Consider the following 18826-nt stretch of genomic DNA (forward strand, 5'->3'; position numbering starts at 1 on the left):
AAGTCTTCCGTGAAAACCCGGCTTCGTTTGACGAAGCATTGAATGTGGTTTTGAATACCGAATTCAACTCTAAGTTGGCACATCTTAGACAGAATATATATTTTAGCAGCTCGTTGAACGGGCCCTAAGCCGATGGATCTCAGCAATGCTGAGGACGACGAGGCACAGCTCCCAGCTGCCGAGCACCGTTCGAACACCCGACGGTGTTTTGTCTGTGGAGACGCCCGTCACCTTTGGATTGGTTGTCCCTGCGTAAGGGGCGTCAAGGCTCATCGAACCAACGACTCGCTTCTTACCAGTCTTCTGATTTGTCGTGGGATACGATAACACCCAGAAGGCGCGGGCAACCTACTGGGGAAGAACTGAGTAATGCTGATCCTCAAGGAGGTAGAGGTCAGCATGGCCCAGCTCCGAAGAGTTCCGTGCTCTTGAACACGAAACGTGTGTGTAAACCGGGCTAGCTGGACGTGGAAGTGACCGTTAAGGGCTTTGAGAGCCATGAAAGATCCTGATCGGGCATTAGGCAAAAATCCACGACGCAGCTGTACGATGAGGCGCGGAAAGCGCAGTTGAGTGACATCGTCACTGTTCGCTTAGCAACGGAGACACGTGTCACGGTGCCGAAGGTTCCTGTGGACCTCAGTATCAAGTTTTTTGGATTCAAGGTGTGACCTCATCCTTGAATGGCATGGTTGACACACCATGCGCCATGGATCGACTGGAGGTCGAAGACCTTGGGCGCTACGCGCACAGTTCTTGGTGGACTGAGTGAGTTATGAACCAACCTCTGCTAGAAGGCAAAAACGCTATTGGCGCGGGCACTGGACCGAGACGGCCAACGTGCTGAAGATCGGGGTATCCGAGTTGGTGAACACCGAAGGTGTATCGGATAGGAGTCCCGAGCGTGGATCGCGGGCTGAACGTGGAGTGGCGCGTAACCCTCTGACCGCTGCTCAAGTATCTAATCAGTCGCTGCATGCCACGAGTGACATGGTTGGACGAGGTTCAAGGCATCTTGGGCAAGGCCCTTCAGATGCGCGTGATGTGGCACGTTATTCACTAGACGAAGACTGCGGAGCTAGCAGTTCTTCGTCGGGTGTTGTTAATAACATCAGGATCCGGTGGAGCAGGAAATGGGGACACTGGACGACGCTGATTGCGCGTTCACATTGGTATCGGCGAGACGTAAAACCTCTTTGAAGAGGCGACAGCAACGCCACCTGTGCGCTTCAATACGCCGGGCGACGACCCTGACCCGGAATGTGTATACCGTAGACGACAGCGCACAGTTATACACCCTCGCCAACGGTAAGACGAGGGAGAAAGACGGCGACGTCAGCCTCGAGGCTATCCCCGTGGTGAATGCTCTTCTTGAGCTGGACGAGATGTCCCTCGAAGTGCTCGGCAAAGCCTTGAAGGCAGGTAACTTAACCGAAGTGGTCATTATACGGCCGGAAGAGAAGTTTAACTCGTCGTCTCTTCTAAACAAAATTGTCTTGGAGGACCCCATGAGGATGCGGAGCACACGAAGAGGATCTTCGATGTTGAAGAGTTTCTCGGATCCGTACTCTCCTTTGGTAAAAGAATTTTAAGACGTCACCTCCAAAGACCCGCCGTCGGTCCTACCTCCGGACCGAGGTGTACGTCATGAGATCGACCTGGTTTCGGTACCAAATACTGCCTAACACGCCAATGGCCCCTGTTCAAGGAGCAGTGTTACGTCATTGACACTCTTTTTTCTGTGCAAAGCACGACGCAGGAATGGTGCGTGAAAGGAAATCTTTCCATTCGACCCCACATTTGTGTCCAGAAACCGAACGGCAAATAGCGTATCGTTCAGGCTTGCAATAAGCTCAACGTAGCCACCATTCCAACACAGACGCCGATTCCTAGGAAGGATGTTTCCAGAGCAACTTGGTTGGACGTAAAAAGTGCAGTGCTTTCGACTTGGTCGATGGGTATTACCAATTGCTGATGAAAGAAGTTAATATTTTGATGGCAGCGGTGAGTACTCCGAGCGGGATGCTCTGGGAGTTTCTGGTGATGCACCAAGGGCTGTCAAATGCACCAGCAACATTATATCGTCTTGTGACGCAGTTGTTCTGGCCCCACCGGGTGTACGCACAGCCCATTTTCGGCGGCATCTTCGTCCACAAATCATGCGGAGCACGAAAGAACGTATAAAGAGAACCACATCGTCCATTGAAGAGCGGTGCTCGAGTGCATGCACACGAATAAGCTGTATGCTAATGCAGACAAGTGCACCTTTGGCGCGGAAGAAATCCCCTTTTAGGGTACTTCGTGGGGAAGCGTGGCCTTCGAGCGGATCTCGCTAAGGTCAAGGCCATTGTGGACTGGCCGGTTCCAAAACCAAAAGGACTTGCGCAAGCGGCTTGGCCTCGTCAACTACTTGGACAGGTACCGCGAGATCTACGCAGAAATGGCACGACCATGTCGTATCTCCTTCAGAAGGGTGCAGAATGGTGTTGGGATACCAAGCATCGGAAGGCTTTTGACGGGGTCAAAGCCAGCCTTCTACATGCGCCATTGCTGGCGTTGCCAGACTCTGATCGTCCTTTCACTGTCGTCTGTGACGCTTCGGACTTTGCTATTGGCTGCGCATTGCTGCAAGCAAACGCCGAGGGGCGAGATCGGGTGATCGTGTTCGAATCTCGCCAGCTCAAGTCTGCAGAGAAAAACTATCCAATTCACGATAAGGAATTACTTGCGATGAAGTATGCACTTGTCAAGTTCAGGGTTCACCTGCGTGGCTCCAAGCCGTTTGTGATTTACAGTTGTCGCCGCGACTGTGTGCACGGTTACACCGATATTCATAGAACGATGGTGTGCTGTATTATAGCACCAACTCGACGGATACCCCACGAATTGTGTTTCCACTTGTGGGATCAGCTCTGAACAATGCAGTGCATGCGTCTACCGGCTACATGCCGTTTTACCTGAACGGGATCTTTCAACCTCGCGTCCCGCTGACCACGCCATCCCATTGGCTCAGGGCTTGGTGGGAGAGGAATAGCCGAGCGGCTAGCTGATGTTAGCCCCCTCACTGTTCGTAAAGAAGTCGTTGACTATCTGTCTACCAGAGTGAGTACGTTCGCGATGCGATGGCTGAAAGCAAGACATTCAAAAAGAATATGCAGACAAAAAAAGTAGAGGAATTGTTGAAAACTCTGAGGTCGTTGACCTGGTTTTCAAAAAATCCTAAAGCCCTTCCTACACACGCAGTTTCTGCTGTCTTTAAGACGAAGCTCCGTCTACGGTTCATCGGAACTTCTAAGTTCGTGGCCAAACGAGGCCTTGCGTGTACGCTAAACCTTCCGAAACGGATGCGCACCCACCCGGTTTTTATTCGGACTTGCTCAAGCCGTATCGGGATCTGGCGCAAGTGAACGCGGAAGCGTTGGCGCCGGAGCGGCACGCACTGGCTCGACTACCCAGAAGCTGGCCCAGCAACTGGGTTTAAGCGCGAAGTGCCATCTCCAGCGATGCCAGGCACCCTACCATCGCACGAAGCGACGCATTCGTCCGCTCAACGGCTAGGAGCCGCTCCGACAGTCCTCAACATGAGGCAGTCGGTGCACAAAGTGGTCCAAGCTCTCGAGCAGCGGTATGCAACCCCAGCATGATGCTCAGCGGAGTTCCGATCGCGACAGATCTTGTTCTCAAGAGCTCGAAGATAATCGCAAGTCACCGGACGGCGATCGGCCAAGTCGTCATCATCCGCCGCCGGCACTTTTTGACGAGAATGGTGATGTCCACAATCACGAGGAACGTCTTTTGGGTCGACGTCGTCACCCCTGTATTTTGTGAACTGACAGGGTATACTACGGCGAAAACTCGATGGAGTTTCAGGTGCGACTTCGGCAAGCCTACCCAGACGTTGTGGGCGCTTACGATCAAACGAATCATGACGTTCCGCGTCGTCATACGCCCCACACTTCTTGGCAAAAGCCAGGGAAGCCGAAGGGCCATGAGCTAAGCTGAAACTATGGCCCCGAGCTGCTGTGGTCGCGGACTCACCCGTGAGAGAGACCACAGAGCTTGCGGGAGCGTGTTGATTTAATTCATACGTTGAGAGCGATAATGCCGGCGACGCGCTTTTAGTTTGACAAACTCGAACCAGAGATGGCGTTCTACGCGCACGTCCACCTCCTTGCGGCCCCGCTGTATGTTAAACAGCGAGGAAAGTTTTCGTTGCCGCTGCACCCATCGCTCAAAGAGCTCTTCGTTATCTGTAGCGGTTTCACCAGGGGCGGAAATCCCAGAAATTGTCCGCTTCGCGGGTACAGGGGCGTCTTATTGCAACGCTGCTACGGAGTAGAAGGTAGCACAGCTACAAGTTATGGTAAAGATATTTTTCTGCTTGCAACAGCGATCTTCATGCTTGATTGGCTCGTGCGAGTAAGGCCCTTCAGTCATGTCACATAGAACACAGGATGTGGTCGCATTCTTCGTCGAATATCCAGAATATAGCACAATCTCTTCTTCCATTCGATCTAAAACGGTGCGACGTGGTGCGGTCCCAACTTGACCTGATATACCGCAGACACTATGTGTATCAATTTGCCTCACAGCATATTTGTGTGTGTTTCGCCTGTTCCTAGCCTTAGTGTGTTGGATTTGCACATCCTAGTTCTCAGCCATAGCATCACGCCCTCGGCGCATGATGCTCAATCTCATTGCGAATCACTGAATAACCTTGCTACAAAATGTAGCCAGGCGGAAATCAGCAAGTCGAAATTGATCGACAGTGCTCATGCTAAATGAAGCCACTTTTATGGTGGAGGTAGAGGCTTTCGGAATTTACTAACTCATTCATGTAAATGTGGTAAAGCTTGTAAAGGCATGTACTGCATCATTAGTTCTTTTGTGTTTTAAGTCGGTGAGGCTAAGAAATACGATCATACTTCAATGTCCATCGGTATATACTTTGAGTACAGTACAGTCAAGGGCAAAGACTGATGCGTCACGGACGACGGAGGATCGCTGATGCAAATTTGGAAGAACCATATTCGGGTATGCGTGACGCTTTCTCTACAGCCCTGACGGCCGTCTATTCCGCCGTGCCTAACACCATTTGACACTCCGACTAAGGATATTGATGAGGGATCGTGCTGTGTCTGCATATTACGCACTGTACTTGTGCAAGTAGTTGGCCAGATATCTTCTTTAAGTTGGAAAGAACACAGACCGATCTACAATGGTCTTTATGCCTGTGTAGTATGATCGTACGTCCTACTTCTTGATGAAACAACCCAGAATGAAACTTTTGTCGTCGCGAGAATATACTGGGCTTTATTTTCAAATATTTTATGTAATTCCATCGACCCGAACCCCGCCAGCAAGTGTTTACTAAGATTCTTGTTTTTAACTTCTTGTGCTCTAACAGTTATCGACGTATGTATCATCGGGATCAGTATGTGCATGGGCACGATGTGGCCAGAATAGCTGCATCACAAGAAGATCAACCATCACTGGTATATTATACATTCCTTGTGGCAATGTGATCCACATCAGGGAATCCCAACCGGAGTACTCGCAGCAGTGAATGAGAAGTAGCTGTCTCTTATCAGCAGTTGAAAATGTCCGATAAACAGGTCAATGATAATAAACAACGTGCTGTTGACCATGCTTTTTGTAGCATTTTTTTGGTAATTGGCGTTTATGCCGAAGTCGTAGTTGCATTTTGCATTTTTTGAGCACGCATAATTTGTCATTTGTCGTTGGCATTATTGACACAGAATGTCAGCTCCGATTCCAAAATATCTTTATTCCAAAATCACTTCGTGCTATTTACTAGATAATGAATTGATGACGATACACCTTTCCGACACTAGGGTCCGTTGATGTACGATGCAACATTTGTTTGGGAATTATACTCAATTTTTGGTTCACCTAACCCGACTGGTATTTTTTTGTCATTAATTCGCGATATTTTCTAACAAGGAAGAATGTGCCCCATAGGATCCTCAGAGTTTGCTGCCAACCTCTTCACACTCAGTACTCTGCGAATGTCTGCTATGACGGCTCATTCATGGTGGCTGATGTGATGAGCTCGTCTTTTGCTTTCGATTTTACCTTTTCATTGATTTTAATGTTTTGCATTCCGTTGCAAACAATCCTAAGGATTATTTTTAAGCAAATTGATAGATTCTGGTACAGGCATTGAGAAGAGACTTACAATTCCATTTACTGTTCTCTCACGAGTGAGAAATCTTTATCCCTCGAATTCATGAAGCCTCAGCTGAAATGACGGGCGAATCACACGGTAGTGCTGACTCAGGAGTGCCGTGACATAGTGGAATGGTTTAACCATTCCTCGTAAACACTGAAGCTGCCGCTTATATCCGCAATTTTTTATAATCCCATTTCAACTACACCGAATCTGGCCAATGAGACTGCGACACCCAGTCGTTTATACCCTAGTACAGAAGAGCCTTATTACTGTTCCATCAGATGGCACCTCGACAAACAGGTTGTTCTTTTCGGTCTCAGTAAGAATACAGTCAAAAGAATATACGATCGCTATTTTTGATCTATCTTGAGACCGCAGCTGACTGCCGTTCTTGTCTTCTGAGCCTGGCTCATCGATTTGGCCAATCTCAAATTCTGCTCCAAAGCTATCGCAGACTCGTGCTCGCGCCAAATGCGCCTCTGCTTCCTATCAAAGGTGGATTCATACCTCACCAAAAGAGAAGAGTATGGCACTCAAAGTTTACGAATATAGTCGTTCATAAATCATGGCTAAGACACGCCATCTTAGCATAAGATTGTATCTCAAAACAGTTAAGGACCAAACAATGTTTCACCTCGTCAAAGTTTCAAAATCTGACGGAAGAAGCAGAAGAACCTTTGACTGTCCTCGTCGCAAGATCACGGATATCGTATCTGTATTCAGCATCTTCAATGCCTCCAAGTACTTTCTACTGACTGCACGAGCCTCCTGTTTAAACCGAAAACAATGAATCTAACAGCCAATAACCCTGGGCTGTAAGCCTCTTCTCACTGAGAAAGCCGCTCCGTTCAGTAGTCCTTTTTGAGTATATATGTTATTTCTTCACGCAAGATTGACCATCGCATCTTTTGCTGGAAGCTTGAAATATAGGCTCTTGTATTGATAATGTCATTGTGGGAGACCGACCCACTTATCATTAATGGTCACCGTGACTATTTCAAATTGGTCGCAAATCGATAGAAAGGGCTAATATCTGTCAAAAAGAATAATACTAGGTACAGTATTTCTACAATTCTCCGTTAAAGTAACATGGCTTCCAGTGGGGGGTTGAGCAACGCGGACTTTGCGCGTATGTTCTGCGGCGAAGCGCAGCGGGAGATCGCAAGCCGTATACCGGATACAAGTGATGACATCACCGCGACTACGAATGTTGTTTATGAGCTAAAGCAGGGCGAAGAGGATCGACAACTTGAGGACGTTTCTGAGGCGTCACGAAAGTCTCATCTTGAGACTAATATTAGTTCTGGATCAAGCTTGGGCCCTAGTCGGAGCGTTGGGGTTGGTTTGGGCCTACAACTTGACTCTGGATCTGGATTGGGTTTCACAGAGAATAAGAAGAATATAAGAGTATCAAAACTTACTGAGACCAAGACGTATTCCTGGGAGAAACACACGACAGGATTTGGCACAAAAATGCTGGCTAAAATGGGTTTTAAAGGTCGCCTAGGAAAGATGGAGGATGGCGTGTCGGCCACTATTGAGGTGAAAAAGCGGCCGGCCCAGATGGGCATGGGCTACGGAGACTTTGTGGAAGCTAGCAATCTTAAGCAAAATAGGAAATTGCAAAAAGAACTCCAAGGTGAAAATGCTGGTGATGAGGAGACAAATTATGAGGCTCGATATGGTCTGGAGGACGACTCGTTGTGGAGAAAGAGGCTAATTGGGTCATGTCGCCAGAGACACAAGCGAGCAGCGGACTTGATGCAGGAAGTTCACGACATGAAAAAACACAGATCAAATGACATTGTACTAGATATGAGAGGTCCGTCCGTAAGGGTGCTCACCGATATGAAGGCTGCATATCATGTTGATCTGCAGCATATGACACCAAAGCTAGGCGACGAATTGGTTTACAATATATGTACGTTATTAAATCTGACAAAAGGAAAATTGTACGACCTGACGCAAAAAATCAGCGTAAACAAGGAAAGTCTTACCGGGATAAAGATGGAGACCAAAATGATGACGACACAGCTAGATGTGAATGATGTGCAACAGCAGCACATAGAAGGAATTATTAAGCAATTGAAAATACTGGATAGTCTTCGTGAGGATGCATTCGAAATGAAGTCGGTGGAGTCTCTTTTAACACATCTGCGCAGGATACGTCAGCATTTTCCGATCGAGTTTGATGCGCATAAGTTGCTGCAACTTGTGCCGTCTATCTGTATTCCTCCGCTTCGAGCCTTACTAACAGAATTAGATTTGCTCGATCCGATATCAAACGATCGTATCGTGCTTCAATTGCGATTAGTTCGGGCATTTTTAACAGAGTCACCCAGGGATACAGTCAAAAAGAATATTCCTCAAGTGGGCAGTGTGCTGCCTATTATCCGGGAAAAAACTATAGCCGAAGGCAGTGATCTATACAATTTCATACTGGAAGACACATTATGGCCTGCTTTAGCGCATTGTGTAAATGTGGATTGGCAAGCAAAGGCAAATCCACTTAGCTGTATTAATTTGTTTTTAAAGGTCAGATTGCACCTTTCGAGTGAATTGGAGAATGCTTTTATACATCGATTAGTGTTTGTTCGTCTGAAAAAAGAGTGCCAACATTGGGATCCTCAATCGGATACAATATCTATTCAGGAGTGGTTGCTACCTTGGCTGCCTTATGTCGGTGCTGCGATGGTGTACCTGTACCCTGACATTCGACTAGCGCTGGCAAGCGCCTTGAATCAGTGGCATCCATCAGACCTATCAATACTTTCTATTTTGTCTCCATGGCGAGAGCTTTGGGGTGAGCGCGAATATGGCAAATTTACCCATCGGCATATCATGCGAAAATTGATACGATGTTTGCATCGAGAGTTTGAAATCAATCCTGAGGAGCAGTCTCTCGAAGCTTTGACGTGGGTACTGGCGTGGAGAGATTGTCTCCCTGACCGCCAGCTCGTTGCTCTTTTGGAAGGCGAGTTCTTCCCAAAGTGGCTGAAGGCTTTACGCAAATGGGTTGACGGCTCTCCAAATTTGATCGAGCTTGAAAAATGGTATTGCGGTTGGAAACTGCTTTTTGAAAGAAATAAGCTAGCAACCAATGATAGATTGCTCATTCATTTCCATGGAGCCCTTGTGCTGCTACAGATTGCTACCGACTCGGTTTTCGGGAGCAGTCGGACAGTACCGGAGCTAAATGGATATGCTGCCACGAGTTATCAAGATGCACTAGTGTTAGCGCGGGACGCGAGTGGGCGAGACGAGCTGGTTCAAGACGAAAAAACCTTACCACGAAAAACAGTCGCCCACAGGGTCAGCTTGAAAGATGCCATTGAAAACATGGCAATAAATCACAACTTGACTTTCATGCCGAAAGGTTATCACGATGGACAACAGATATATATGTTTGGGGAGCGCAAAATAATCATAGAGCAGGGCGTAGTGTTTGCCGAAGATTTCAAAAATGTGTTTAAGCCTGTGGATCTTGAGCAACTTTTGATCGAGACCAGCGGAAAACACGCTTGTTGAAACACTAACCTAGAAAACTCAAATCTAGTTTGTACGATAAGTTACTGTCTGAAATCTCACGATATCGTTGATTGCAATCTCCAAACGAGAATTGTATGTGCTGCATTGTCGTCCGCTTAATTTGTTAATCTCAAATCCGGTTTTGAGGAAAATTTTTGCATATTCGCTTGCAATGTTTACGTTAGAATCTGTCAGTGAGCCAAACCTTCACCACAATACTGACATAAGCTCATAAGACTTTATGAGAGCAGCCGCAGACTTTGCCGATATGCCGACAATTTGACACGTTTCGCGTCATGATATTGTATCTGCTTATGCGCTTTGACAACATGATTCAACGGCGAAGTGTTCTTCTAGCAAGTAACATTGTGCGACATTATTACCGAGCACATTGCACAAAGAAAGCTTAAACTCGAAAGTTCGCCTACAGACATTGGGTTCGTACGCTCCACCAAGAAGCGAAATCTAGAGCCCCGAAAGTATCAAGAACTTGATTTGCACTCGCATATTTAAAATGAGATACATTTTTGAATTCTATTATGAACCATATTTGAATGCGTACTATTTTCAATACTTAAACGTTGCAGAAGGCAGTAGCGTAGCAGCCTGTGTGTTCCACGGACTTATCCTTCATAGAAGAGCATCATTTTCAATGAATACCACTGCTCGATAAAAACGAGTGGTAGAATGTTCACATGCTCATACTCAGTATCGTGGGTTAGCCAAAAATCGATTGAAGTATCCAGCGAAGAGGCTACCCACAAGCGCATATAAGGTACATAAAGGAATTCAGTAGAATATTTGGTAGATAGGCTTAGAGGTAGCACAGCGAGCTAAGGACCTTTAATATGGTTACTTTTCATTTTACCAACTAGTGCTCACTCCGACCTTTTCTTCAGATTATGAGCCCAAGACCAACTGACTCTGCTGCCCCAGCTACTGACTCATGGACACTATGACTGCCTGTATCAACAAGTTTGACGGTGCGAACTTTCACCTGTGGAAATTTAAGATGCAGATGGTGCTGGAAGAACGGGACTTATGGGATGTGGTGAGCGGGGAGGTGAAGCCGAGCACGTGATGAACCCGCTGGACCAATCGAGCTACGAGCAAAAGCCACGCAAGGCCATGGCGATTATCTGTCTTGCAATGGAGGATTCGCAACTGCCCCTAGTTCGGTCGGCAAAAGGCGCGTATGATGCATGGTCGCGTCTTGAAGAGCAATTCGAGAAGGCGAGCTTGGCGAATAAGCCTTTATTAAGGCGACTTTCTTCACGACGATGATGGACGAGGGTGATGACGTGCTGCAGCACATCAACAAGATCATGACGTTGGCAGAGCAACTTGACGCAGTGGGCGCTCCAGTTAGTGAAGTCGATCCAGTAATTACGCTTCTCACCAGCTTAAGCGAGCCGTACGCGTTCCTGATTCCGGCGTTGGAGACAAGATCTGACTCGTTGACGTGGGAGATCGTGACGTCTTGGCTAATGCATGAAGACAAGAAACGCAAGGAACAATGTGGCGGCGTCGATGGAGCCGCGCACATACAAGGGCAAGCGTTTATAACAACGGACAATGGACGGCGCAAGGGACGCCAAGCGACTGCTAAGGCTAGCAGTACGTGTCATTGTTGTGGGGAGCACGGGCATTGGATCGCCAAGTGCATCGTGAGAATCCGTGAGAACGGAGATCGGCAACGACCAGCACAGTGCACAAATATCACGCAGAGCAAAGACGACTCTGGTGATTTTCTCTGCTCGGTTGGTGAAAACGCAAGAGACGCCAAGTCGAGTCACGTATGGCTGGTTGACTCGGGTGCGACACAGCACATGACATTTTCAAAAGCGTTTATGAAGAATTACAAGGGTATTTCTCCAGTGGACGTTCATCTCGCAGACAAAGGTTTTGTTCAAGCAATCGGAACTAGAGACATTGCAGTGGCCCATGGAATCAAGAAGGGTATGCTTCGCGGAGCATGGTATATTCCACAGGTATTGCGCATTTTTTTCTCCGTTGGACGTTTTACGAAGGATGTTGGCCCAGTCACGTTCGAAAGCGATAGCTGTTTTGCCAATGTAAAAGAAATGTAGAGGAAGCTTGGAGGCCGCGAGGGCGAATGGCTGTTTAAGTTGTGTATGACACCGGTCAGCCAATGTGACAAGTTTGTTAAGATGCCATGGGGACACCGCTTCGTACCTCTGGCACCTTCGACTTGGGCACATTAGACATAGCGGTCTAAACACTATCGTCAAAAAGTATTACGGTATTGGCATTGGTCTTGCTTCGGTCAATCAGTGGGAGCTGTGCGATGGTTGTGCACTTGGTAAACAAACACGAGTGAGTTTTATGCCAAAGGCGCCTCATCACGCAAAGAAAATGCTAGAATTTACTCGCAGTGATATGTGTGTACTTATGTTGTCAACGACATTTAGGGGCAAGCGATATTTTGTCACATTCACGGACGAATGCTCGCACTTTACCACGATTTTCTTGCTGCGGAACAAGTCTGAAGTAGCCGACAAATCTGCCGAGTTTCTTGCTTTTGCTGAAGCTCAGACAAGCAAAGTTGTCAAAGCGTTTTGTTGCGACAATGGCGGCGAGTACATCTTAGGTGACATGACCAAGTTCTGCAAACGACGTGGTATCGAGCATAAGTTCACGCCACCTTATACTCCGCAGCTTAACGGAGTGGCTGAACGCATGAACCGAACTCTGGTGGAATGTGCAAGATGTATGATTGAGTACGCTGGACTGGCAATGCCGTATTGGGTTGAAGCAGTTATGCCGGCTGCTTCTCTCCGCAACCGTTGCCCAACGCGAGCATTGTCATGGATAAATCACCATACCTTGTTTGGACTGAACGAAAACCTGCGCTAACAAATTTAAAGGTTTTTGGAAGCCATTTATTTGTTACGATGCCCAAGGAAAAGTGCAGCAAGATTGATGCTCGGTCGGTACGCTGTCGAATTTTGACTACTCGGAGCATGAGAAAGTGAATCGATTGGAAGAAATCGAAAATTATAGTGTGCTTGTTAGCCGCGACGCAAAGTTTATGGAAGATTGGGAGGCGCGACCGTTGCTACAATGGAGTCGTTTTCAGAGTGATAATGGTGAGACTGATGAGGACCCCCACAACATGACCAAACAGACCATTCAACAGAAGAATTTGAGCCTGGCAGGAAACGACACCAACGGACCCAATCGCTTGAAAAAGCTATTGAAGCAACAAGGTCCAAACGACAGAGTTGACATTGATCACTTGAAGAAATGGCAGCCACAGCTCAAACTTTGAGGCTGTGTACGTCGTGTATTCAGTGGGAGGAATGCAAACTACTTTCAAGCCAGCGAGGGAATTCAACGACGCTAAATGAAAGGAAGCATGCGATTCGGAAATGGAGTCACTTTAAAAGAACAAAACCCGGACGCTCGGAAACCTTCCGAAAGGAGGCAGGGTAATCGGCAATCGATGGATGTTTCGCGTCAAGGAGAATCAAGCTGGTGAAGTCGAGTGATACAAACGCATCTAGTGGCCAAAGGCTTTGCACAGAAGTTTGTCATTGACTATCACGAAATGTTTGCGTCCGTGGCCGTGTTTACGTCGATCCGACTTTTGCTCAGTCTGGCTGCCAAGTGCGGACTATTGGTCCATCAGATGGATGTGAGGACAGCGTTTCCAAACGACCACCCTGATGAAGATATCTACATGGCACAGCCTGATGGCTTTGCAGACATGGTCAATACCGAATATGTATGCAACTTACAGCGGTTACCGTACGGGCTAAAGCAATCCCCTCGCATGTGGAACTGGGCCATTGATGACTTCGCGTTGGGAATAAGATTTTAAAATGTGAGTCTGATCACTGTGTGTACATGAAGCGGGATGGCCAAGACATGATATTCGTCGCGCTTTGTGTTGATGATCTAATTTTGGATAGCAGCACCAGCAAGATGCTTCGAGAAACCAAGCAAGCACTCAGCAAACGATTTGAAAGGGCGGATTTGGGTCAGCTAAAGTTCTTTCTTGGGTTTGAAATCGATCAAGACTTCACGATCGGGACCGGGACCCTGACGATGCGGCAATCCAAATTTGCGTGCGAGACTTTGACCAAGTTTAATATGAAAAACAGCAAGCCCATCAGAACGCCTCAATCTTGAGGTCTCAGGCTCACCAAGTCTTTGTGCGAAGCAGGATGCAAGCACAACGAGACTATGAGCGATTTGCCATATCGAAAAGCTGTTGGTTGCGCTATGTACCTCATAATGGCACGCATTCAGACCTTGCTGCGGCAGTATGAGCACTCAGCCAACTTGCAGCAGATCAGTGTCCAACACACTGGCAAGCATCAAAGAGAGTCTTCAGATACATCCAAAACACAAGGACGCACGGCGTTACGTTTCGAGCAGAAAATCATGATGGATTGCAAGGATTTCCAGATGCGGATTGGACGGGAGACACAATGTTGCGACGAAGTACAAATGGCTACGCCTTTATGATGAGTGGTGGATGTGTCGGCTGGAGAGCAAGAAACAGCGTACTGTGGCACTATCGTCTACGGAGGCTTTATACATGGCATTGTCAGAGGCTGCGCCAGAAGCAATTTGGCTTAAGACGTTTCAGTGGAAATTGGGCGAGACGTCCTCGGATACAGCGGTCAAGACTTTTGAAGATAAACAAGGCTCGATCTCACAAGCAAACCAATCACATCGATATTTGACACTACTTCGTTCGCGAAAAGGTACAAGATGATCAGGTGATATTTCCTCTCAGGACATGCTATTCGACATAATGACCAAGCCGACCTTTGCAACGCAGTTCTGTATACATCAAAGCAAGCTGGGTATACGAGAGTAGACGGCTGCCGAGTCGAGTGGGAGAGTTGTTAAAGATGCGCCTCGCCATGCAGACTAGTGGTACCAAGGAGGTATTTCGACGAGCAGCCACCAACTGGTAGATATCGATATTACCGGTGTGGGCAGGCTGTTTGTGCAAGTTGCTGTTTCGTGGGTTAGCCAAGCATGAAGTATCCAGCAAAGAGGCTACCACAAGAGCATATAAGGAACATATCCAGTAAAGAATCCGGTAGATTTTTTGGTAGATATTCTAGATAGGCTTAGAGGTAGCACAGCGAAATAAGGACCTTTATTATGTTTTCTTTGCATTTTGCCAACTAGTGCTCACTTCGACCTTTACTTCAAGCGCCACCTTACCAGGTATACCTTACGCCATAAAAATTCTCGCCCACCCGTCATTGAAGCGGTAACAAGTAGCTTTGTCCAAGCGTTAGAAATTCTCATCTTCGCGGCAGCAGCAAGCCCTCATCCAAAATTGACAATGATTGTAAGCGTCGTTGTGGGTTACAAGAATCGTGCATAACGATTCGAGATCTATCACCTATCAACCATTTTCGAAGATGTGTGATTGTAGCACAGAATGCAATGATTAAGTTCCGTGCCGCAAGGGCGAATGGAGTTCGAAATGTGATGGCTCTAAGAGTGCGGCAGAGACAAACGACCTCAGTCAAGAAAGGGAGGCCATTGTTGCCAGGCAAAATTTTGATACTGACCGATAAACACCGTAGAACCGAATATCTGCGTATCGCGCGCCTTCTTCCTTCATGGTTGAGAGGCATGCAGGATAGTTCTCCACGTAAGGTTATACGACGAGCCCCTCGCGGGTGAAACATCCACTCTTTGCACACCACATTCTATATGCCGCAAATGAACTGGGTTGTGTGGTAACGGAGTTAAATATGCCCAGCATATTTTTTTGTGAATCTCATGCAGATGAAGAGCTTGTAGCACTTTGCTCAACATCGCGGTTTCTTCGCGCAAATCATTATGAGTATACCCCCACCACGCCATTAGCGAGTTTTCTGCTGACGGATGATGAGCGGTGGGCATGTCCATTTTGCTGCCAACACCTTCGATGTTTTTCCCAAATTTCGCTATATTGGTCCGAATCCATAGCGACTGGCAAGCTATATTGACAAAACTCTGGTGCATCTTCTGACATTACTGAAAGCAAAGCTCGGTTTGATAAAAAGTGCAGCGGGCTTGCTATGAGGAAGCTAAGCTAAGGTCTCTAAGCTTACGTTCTTTCTAAGTTCCAGTACGAGTGTAGCGTATCGCAATCCGCTACATCCAAGTATCAAAACCTTAACCAAGGCAAACGAACACTCTGTTCAAAATTTGCGCCAGAGCCGCCAATCTAGGTTTTCCTTATCACTATAGTGATACCTAATTTAAACCACAAAGTTTTATTTAGTAATATGCATTACTACTGGCTATCCTGCCACATAGTGGCTTCTTGTTACGGTATAGCCACACCCTGTGTGATAACACAAGCTTGTGTGATACACATAGGTGTGTATCACACGGTCGAACAATGTGTGACCCCGTACGAAAAGCCAAGCCTCTGCAGAACCAGCAGACTGGTCATAATCACCGACACATCCGGCGAGGGCTTAGACCATCGACACGTTTTAAACGTTCGCACGAATTGTTCTATCCGATTAAATAGTTGGGCTGCCCTTAAGGAGTCATATTTTATTTCTTTTCGAGGTGGTTTCCCAAAGAGCATCGTGCGCCTCTTTAATATTTTGTACTTGATTACCTCACTTTGAGGTACCACCACACGTAAAGTTTCAAGTGGGTCAGTGCTGTGGTACGGCTTGCCTTGGAGTAAGAAATAACGATGCGAATGTACAATCAAGCTGCAATACATTTCAACAGAAGTTGAGGGAAGGGTCTCTGATATGACCGCTTCATCAGAATAACAGAGATGTCATTTTTGGTTTTCGCTTAGCTGCGTGTTAACCAAGTGAGAGAAGACCGCGATCTCTCTTGGAAGCTTCTTACAAATCCAAATCGACATTGTATCCCTGGAGCTTTACATTGACCACATGTGTCGGTGTCGCACATAACATCACGTGATTATCACCTCAGCACGATTTAAGGATAGCTTTTAGACTCATTATGTTGTGTTTCTGCCAAATTTGGTTTTTGCGTATCAAATTCTTTCCCAGAAAATCGAGACATCCTTTTTAAATTCATGGTCAACTGCTAGTTGAGACGCTAATTCGATTCTAGCAATTCTTCTGGTCTGCGTTGTTTTACCGCTACCCGCACCACAGCAAGACTATTTGTTGTATCCAAATCTGAAGGACCGCCCAATGCTCTCCCAATCATGCTTACCACACCGACAATAGAACGCTCATCGCAATGCGTCACGAAGTTTCCATTGATATTCCCTATCGTCAATAAGTCATCCCGTGGAATGGTAAGCCAATTTAGTCGATGAAGTACAATAGCTTGATTATTATTTTTCTCTAGGATTTTCATAATACCAAAAGACTTAAGGGTTTTAGCCTTGTAGCAAAGCATGCCATTTTCCCAAACATAACCACTTAACAAGATCATCTTACACCGTGGTCCAATAGCCGTATCGACGCAGCATGATGTCCACAATAAGTTAAATGAGCCAAAAAGCCACCGCACACTAATAATTGCTCCTACTGAACGGATTGATGCAATCACGAACACGACTCCAAGCACGATAATGCCGTGTCCGACGAGACTCCATACGTAATATGATACGTCCTCGGCGATAGGTCTTGTTCTCTGAAGACTAGACTTATTCAGCCCAGTGAGAAAATGTTGCATTGCGGCTGAGCAAGCAAATTCGCCCAGCAGCGCTGTTTCGTAATTAAAGAGCAAACGTTTGATCAGAACGCGCGGAGTCTCTCGAATCCAACCCATGGTCTCAACCATTTCAAACAAGATCGACAAAACCCCTGATAAATTGTATCCGAGAGAGATGTACTGCACCTTTGCGAGAAGTCCGTCTTGCGCAATGAGCATGAACAAATCACTCATCAATCCTTCAATTAAAAAATAAATTAGTACAATACGATGGTAATTCCTTGCCCCGTGGGCTGAAAGGCGCATGCTTTCTTGGACAAACACGACACAATTCTGAAATTGCATCGGTTCTTGCAGTAGATCACACCGTCGTCCGAAGCGCTTGCACGAAATGTAGCTTCTTCGCAGCATAAATGTACGATAGGTGATCCAGAAAAACCCGAACAGCCCATACCAATATGATAATCGATAAGTCGAATCGCCCACGTCATTGGCCAACTTTGCACCATTTCCATCGTAGGTTCCAAGACCGCGGACAATCACATAACCAACATTATCGTTGGCACAAAACGTGCCTGTGGCTTCTTCATAGAAGGCATAATAGCTAATACTTCCATGATAGAAGAAGTACTCGAAATAATAGCTATTATCCTTGCAGCTGGATATATCTATATCTGTCGGTGTTTGTTTGGCTCCTAGGACGTAGTTGCCGTGAATATTGTACTGAGGCACAACAAAATGGCATATTCTGCCCTTTTCCAGCTCGTAGTAATGTGTGACCGCAACATTCCACCAAGTGCCAGCAATCGTTAGTCCTACCAATGGGCAAAGCGTCTCCACGTCGGACGTGAGCTTTGCTGCGGACATCGGTGCGACCAAAGTCCGCGAGATCTTGTGCGGCGTCACAAGTCGGAAAAAACTTCTTGTTTGCAAAAGGAGAGGCACGAATCCAACGAACATCCAAACTGCAGTGAGCGTCTTTTTGGCAGCAGAATGGCCAGGTTGACTTTGGTCAAAAGTTGATTGAGTGGTGCACCTCGTCGTAATGACTTCATCGTCGACACAGTCGATAAGTGAAGTAGACCGAAGAGCTGATACCTTGACCTGACTGACAGAGCCGATAGACTTGCTAAACTCCATTTTGTGAATAGGCGCCGTGAGAGTTGCACTAAAATTTGGTGACGTACCGTAGTTAACAGAAAAATTGCTTCTCAAAAAGATCACAATTTGGATAAATCCCATCACTTTTTAATGTTATTGTGATTTTTCGTTAACAAAAAGATTACAACAGCTGGAGTCACTTCAGTCTTCGGTGTCCGTCTCGGACTCCTAAGACGAAAGACTGGAAAGGACTTTTAATAAAAGACAGAGTTTTATTGAACAATTTCGTGTGAAAATTTATTGTCTTCATTTCGAATTACCGTACCATTGTTGCTACCTATCATCACCTGAGATGAAGCGGTT

The 18826-nt window shown here is 46.7% G+C and overlaps 5 protein-coding genes across 5 annotated transcripts; 4 read left to right on the forward strand and 1 right to left on the reverse strand.

The window, feature by feature from the left end:
• Positions 1 to 7282: 7282 nt before the first annotated feature.
• PHALS_13926 (stip-like protein) lies at positions 7283 to 9721 on the forward strand (the record flags this gene model as incomplete). Its single annotated transcript, XM_024716779.1, has 1 exon — positions 7283 to 9721. The coding sequence occupies one exon, from the start codon at positions 7283 to 7285 to the stop codon at positions 9719 to 9721; it is 2439 nt and encodes an 812-aa protein (XP_024571543.1).
• A 1280-nt stretch (positions 9722 to 11001) lies between these two features.
• PHALS_13927 (copia proteinlike) lies at positions 11002 to 11811 on the forward strand (the record flags this gene model as incomplete). Its single annotated transcript, XM_024716890.1, has 1 exon — positions 11002 to 11811. The coding sequence occupies one exon, from the start codon at positions 11002 to 11004 to the stop codon at positions 11809 to 11811; it is 810 nt and encodes a 269-aa protein (XP_024571544.1).
• A 286-nt stretch (positions 11812 to 12097) lies between these two features.
• PHALS_13928 (retrovirus-related pol polyprotein from transposon tnt 1-94) lies at positions 12098 to 12598 on the forward strand (the record flags this gene model as incomplete). Its single annotated transcript, XM_024717001.1, has 1 exon — positions 12098 to 12598. One exon carries the CDS (start codon positions 12098 to 12100, stop codon positions 12596 to 12598), a length of 501 nt encoding a protein of 166 aa, XP_024571545.1.
• Positions 12599 to 15053: 2455 nt separating this feature from the next.
• PHALS_13929 (uncharacterized protein) lies at positions 15054 to 15291 on the forward strand (the record flags this gene model as incomplete). The annotated part of the gene is made up of 2 exons (XM_024717112.1): positions 15054 to 15087; positions 15167 to 15291. 2 exons carry the CDS (start codon positions 15054 to 15056, stop codon positions 15289 to 15291), a joined length of 159 nt encoding a protein of 52 aa, XP_024571546.1.
• Positions 15292 to 16795: 1504 nt separating this feature from the next.
• On the reverse strand, positions 16796 to 18604 carry PHALS_13930 (uncharacterized protein; the record flags this gene model as incomplete). The annotated part of the gene is made up of 1 exon (XM_024717223.1): positions 16796 to 18604. One exon carries the CDS (start codon positions 18602 to 18604, stop codon positions 16796 to 16798), a length of 1809 nt encoding a protein of 602 aa, XP_024571547.1.
• Positions 18605 to 18826: the final 222 nt, after the last annotated feature.

Source organism: Plasmopara halstedii (genome assembly GCF_900000015.1).
Source record: "Plasmopara halstedii genome assembly, contig: Scaffold_7, whole genome shotgun sequence".
NCBI classification, from domain to species: domain Eukaryota; phylum Oomycota; class Peronosporomycetes; order Peronosporales; family Peronosporaceae; genus Plasmopara; species Plasmopara halstedii.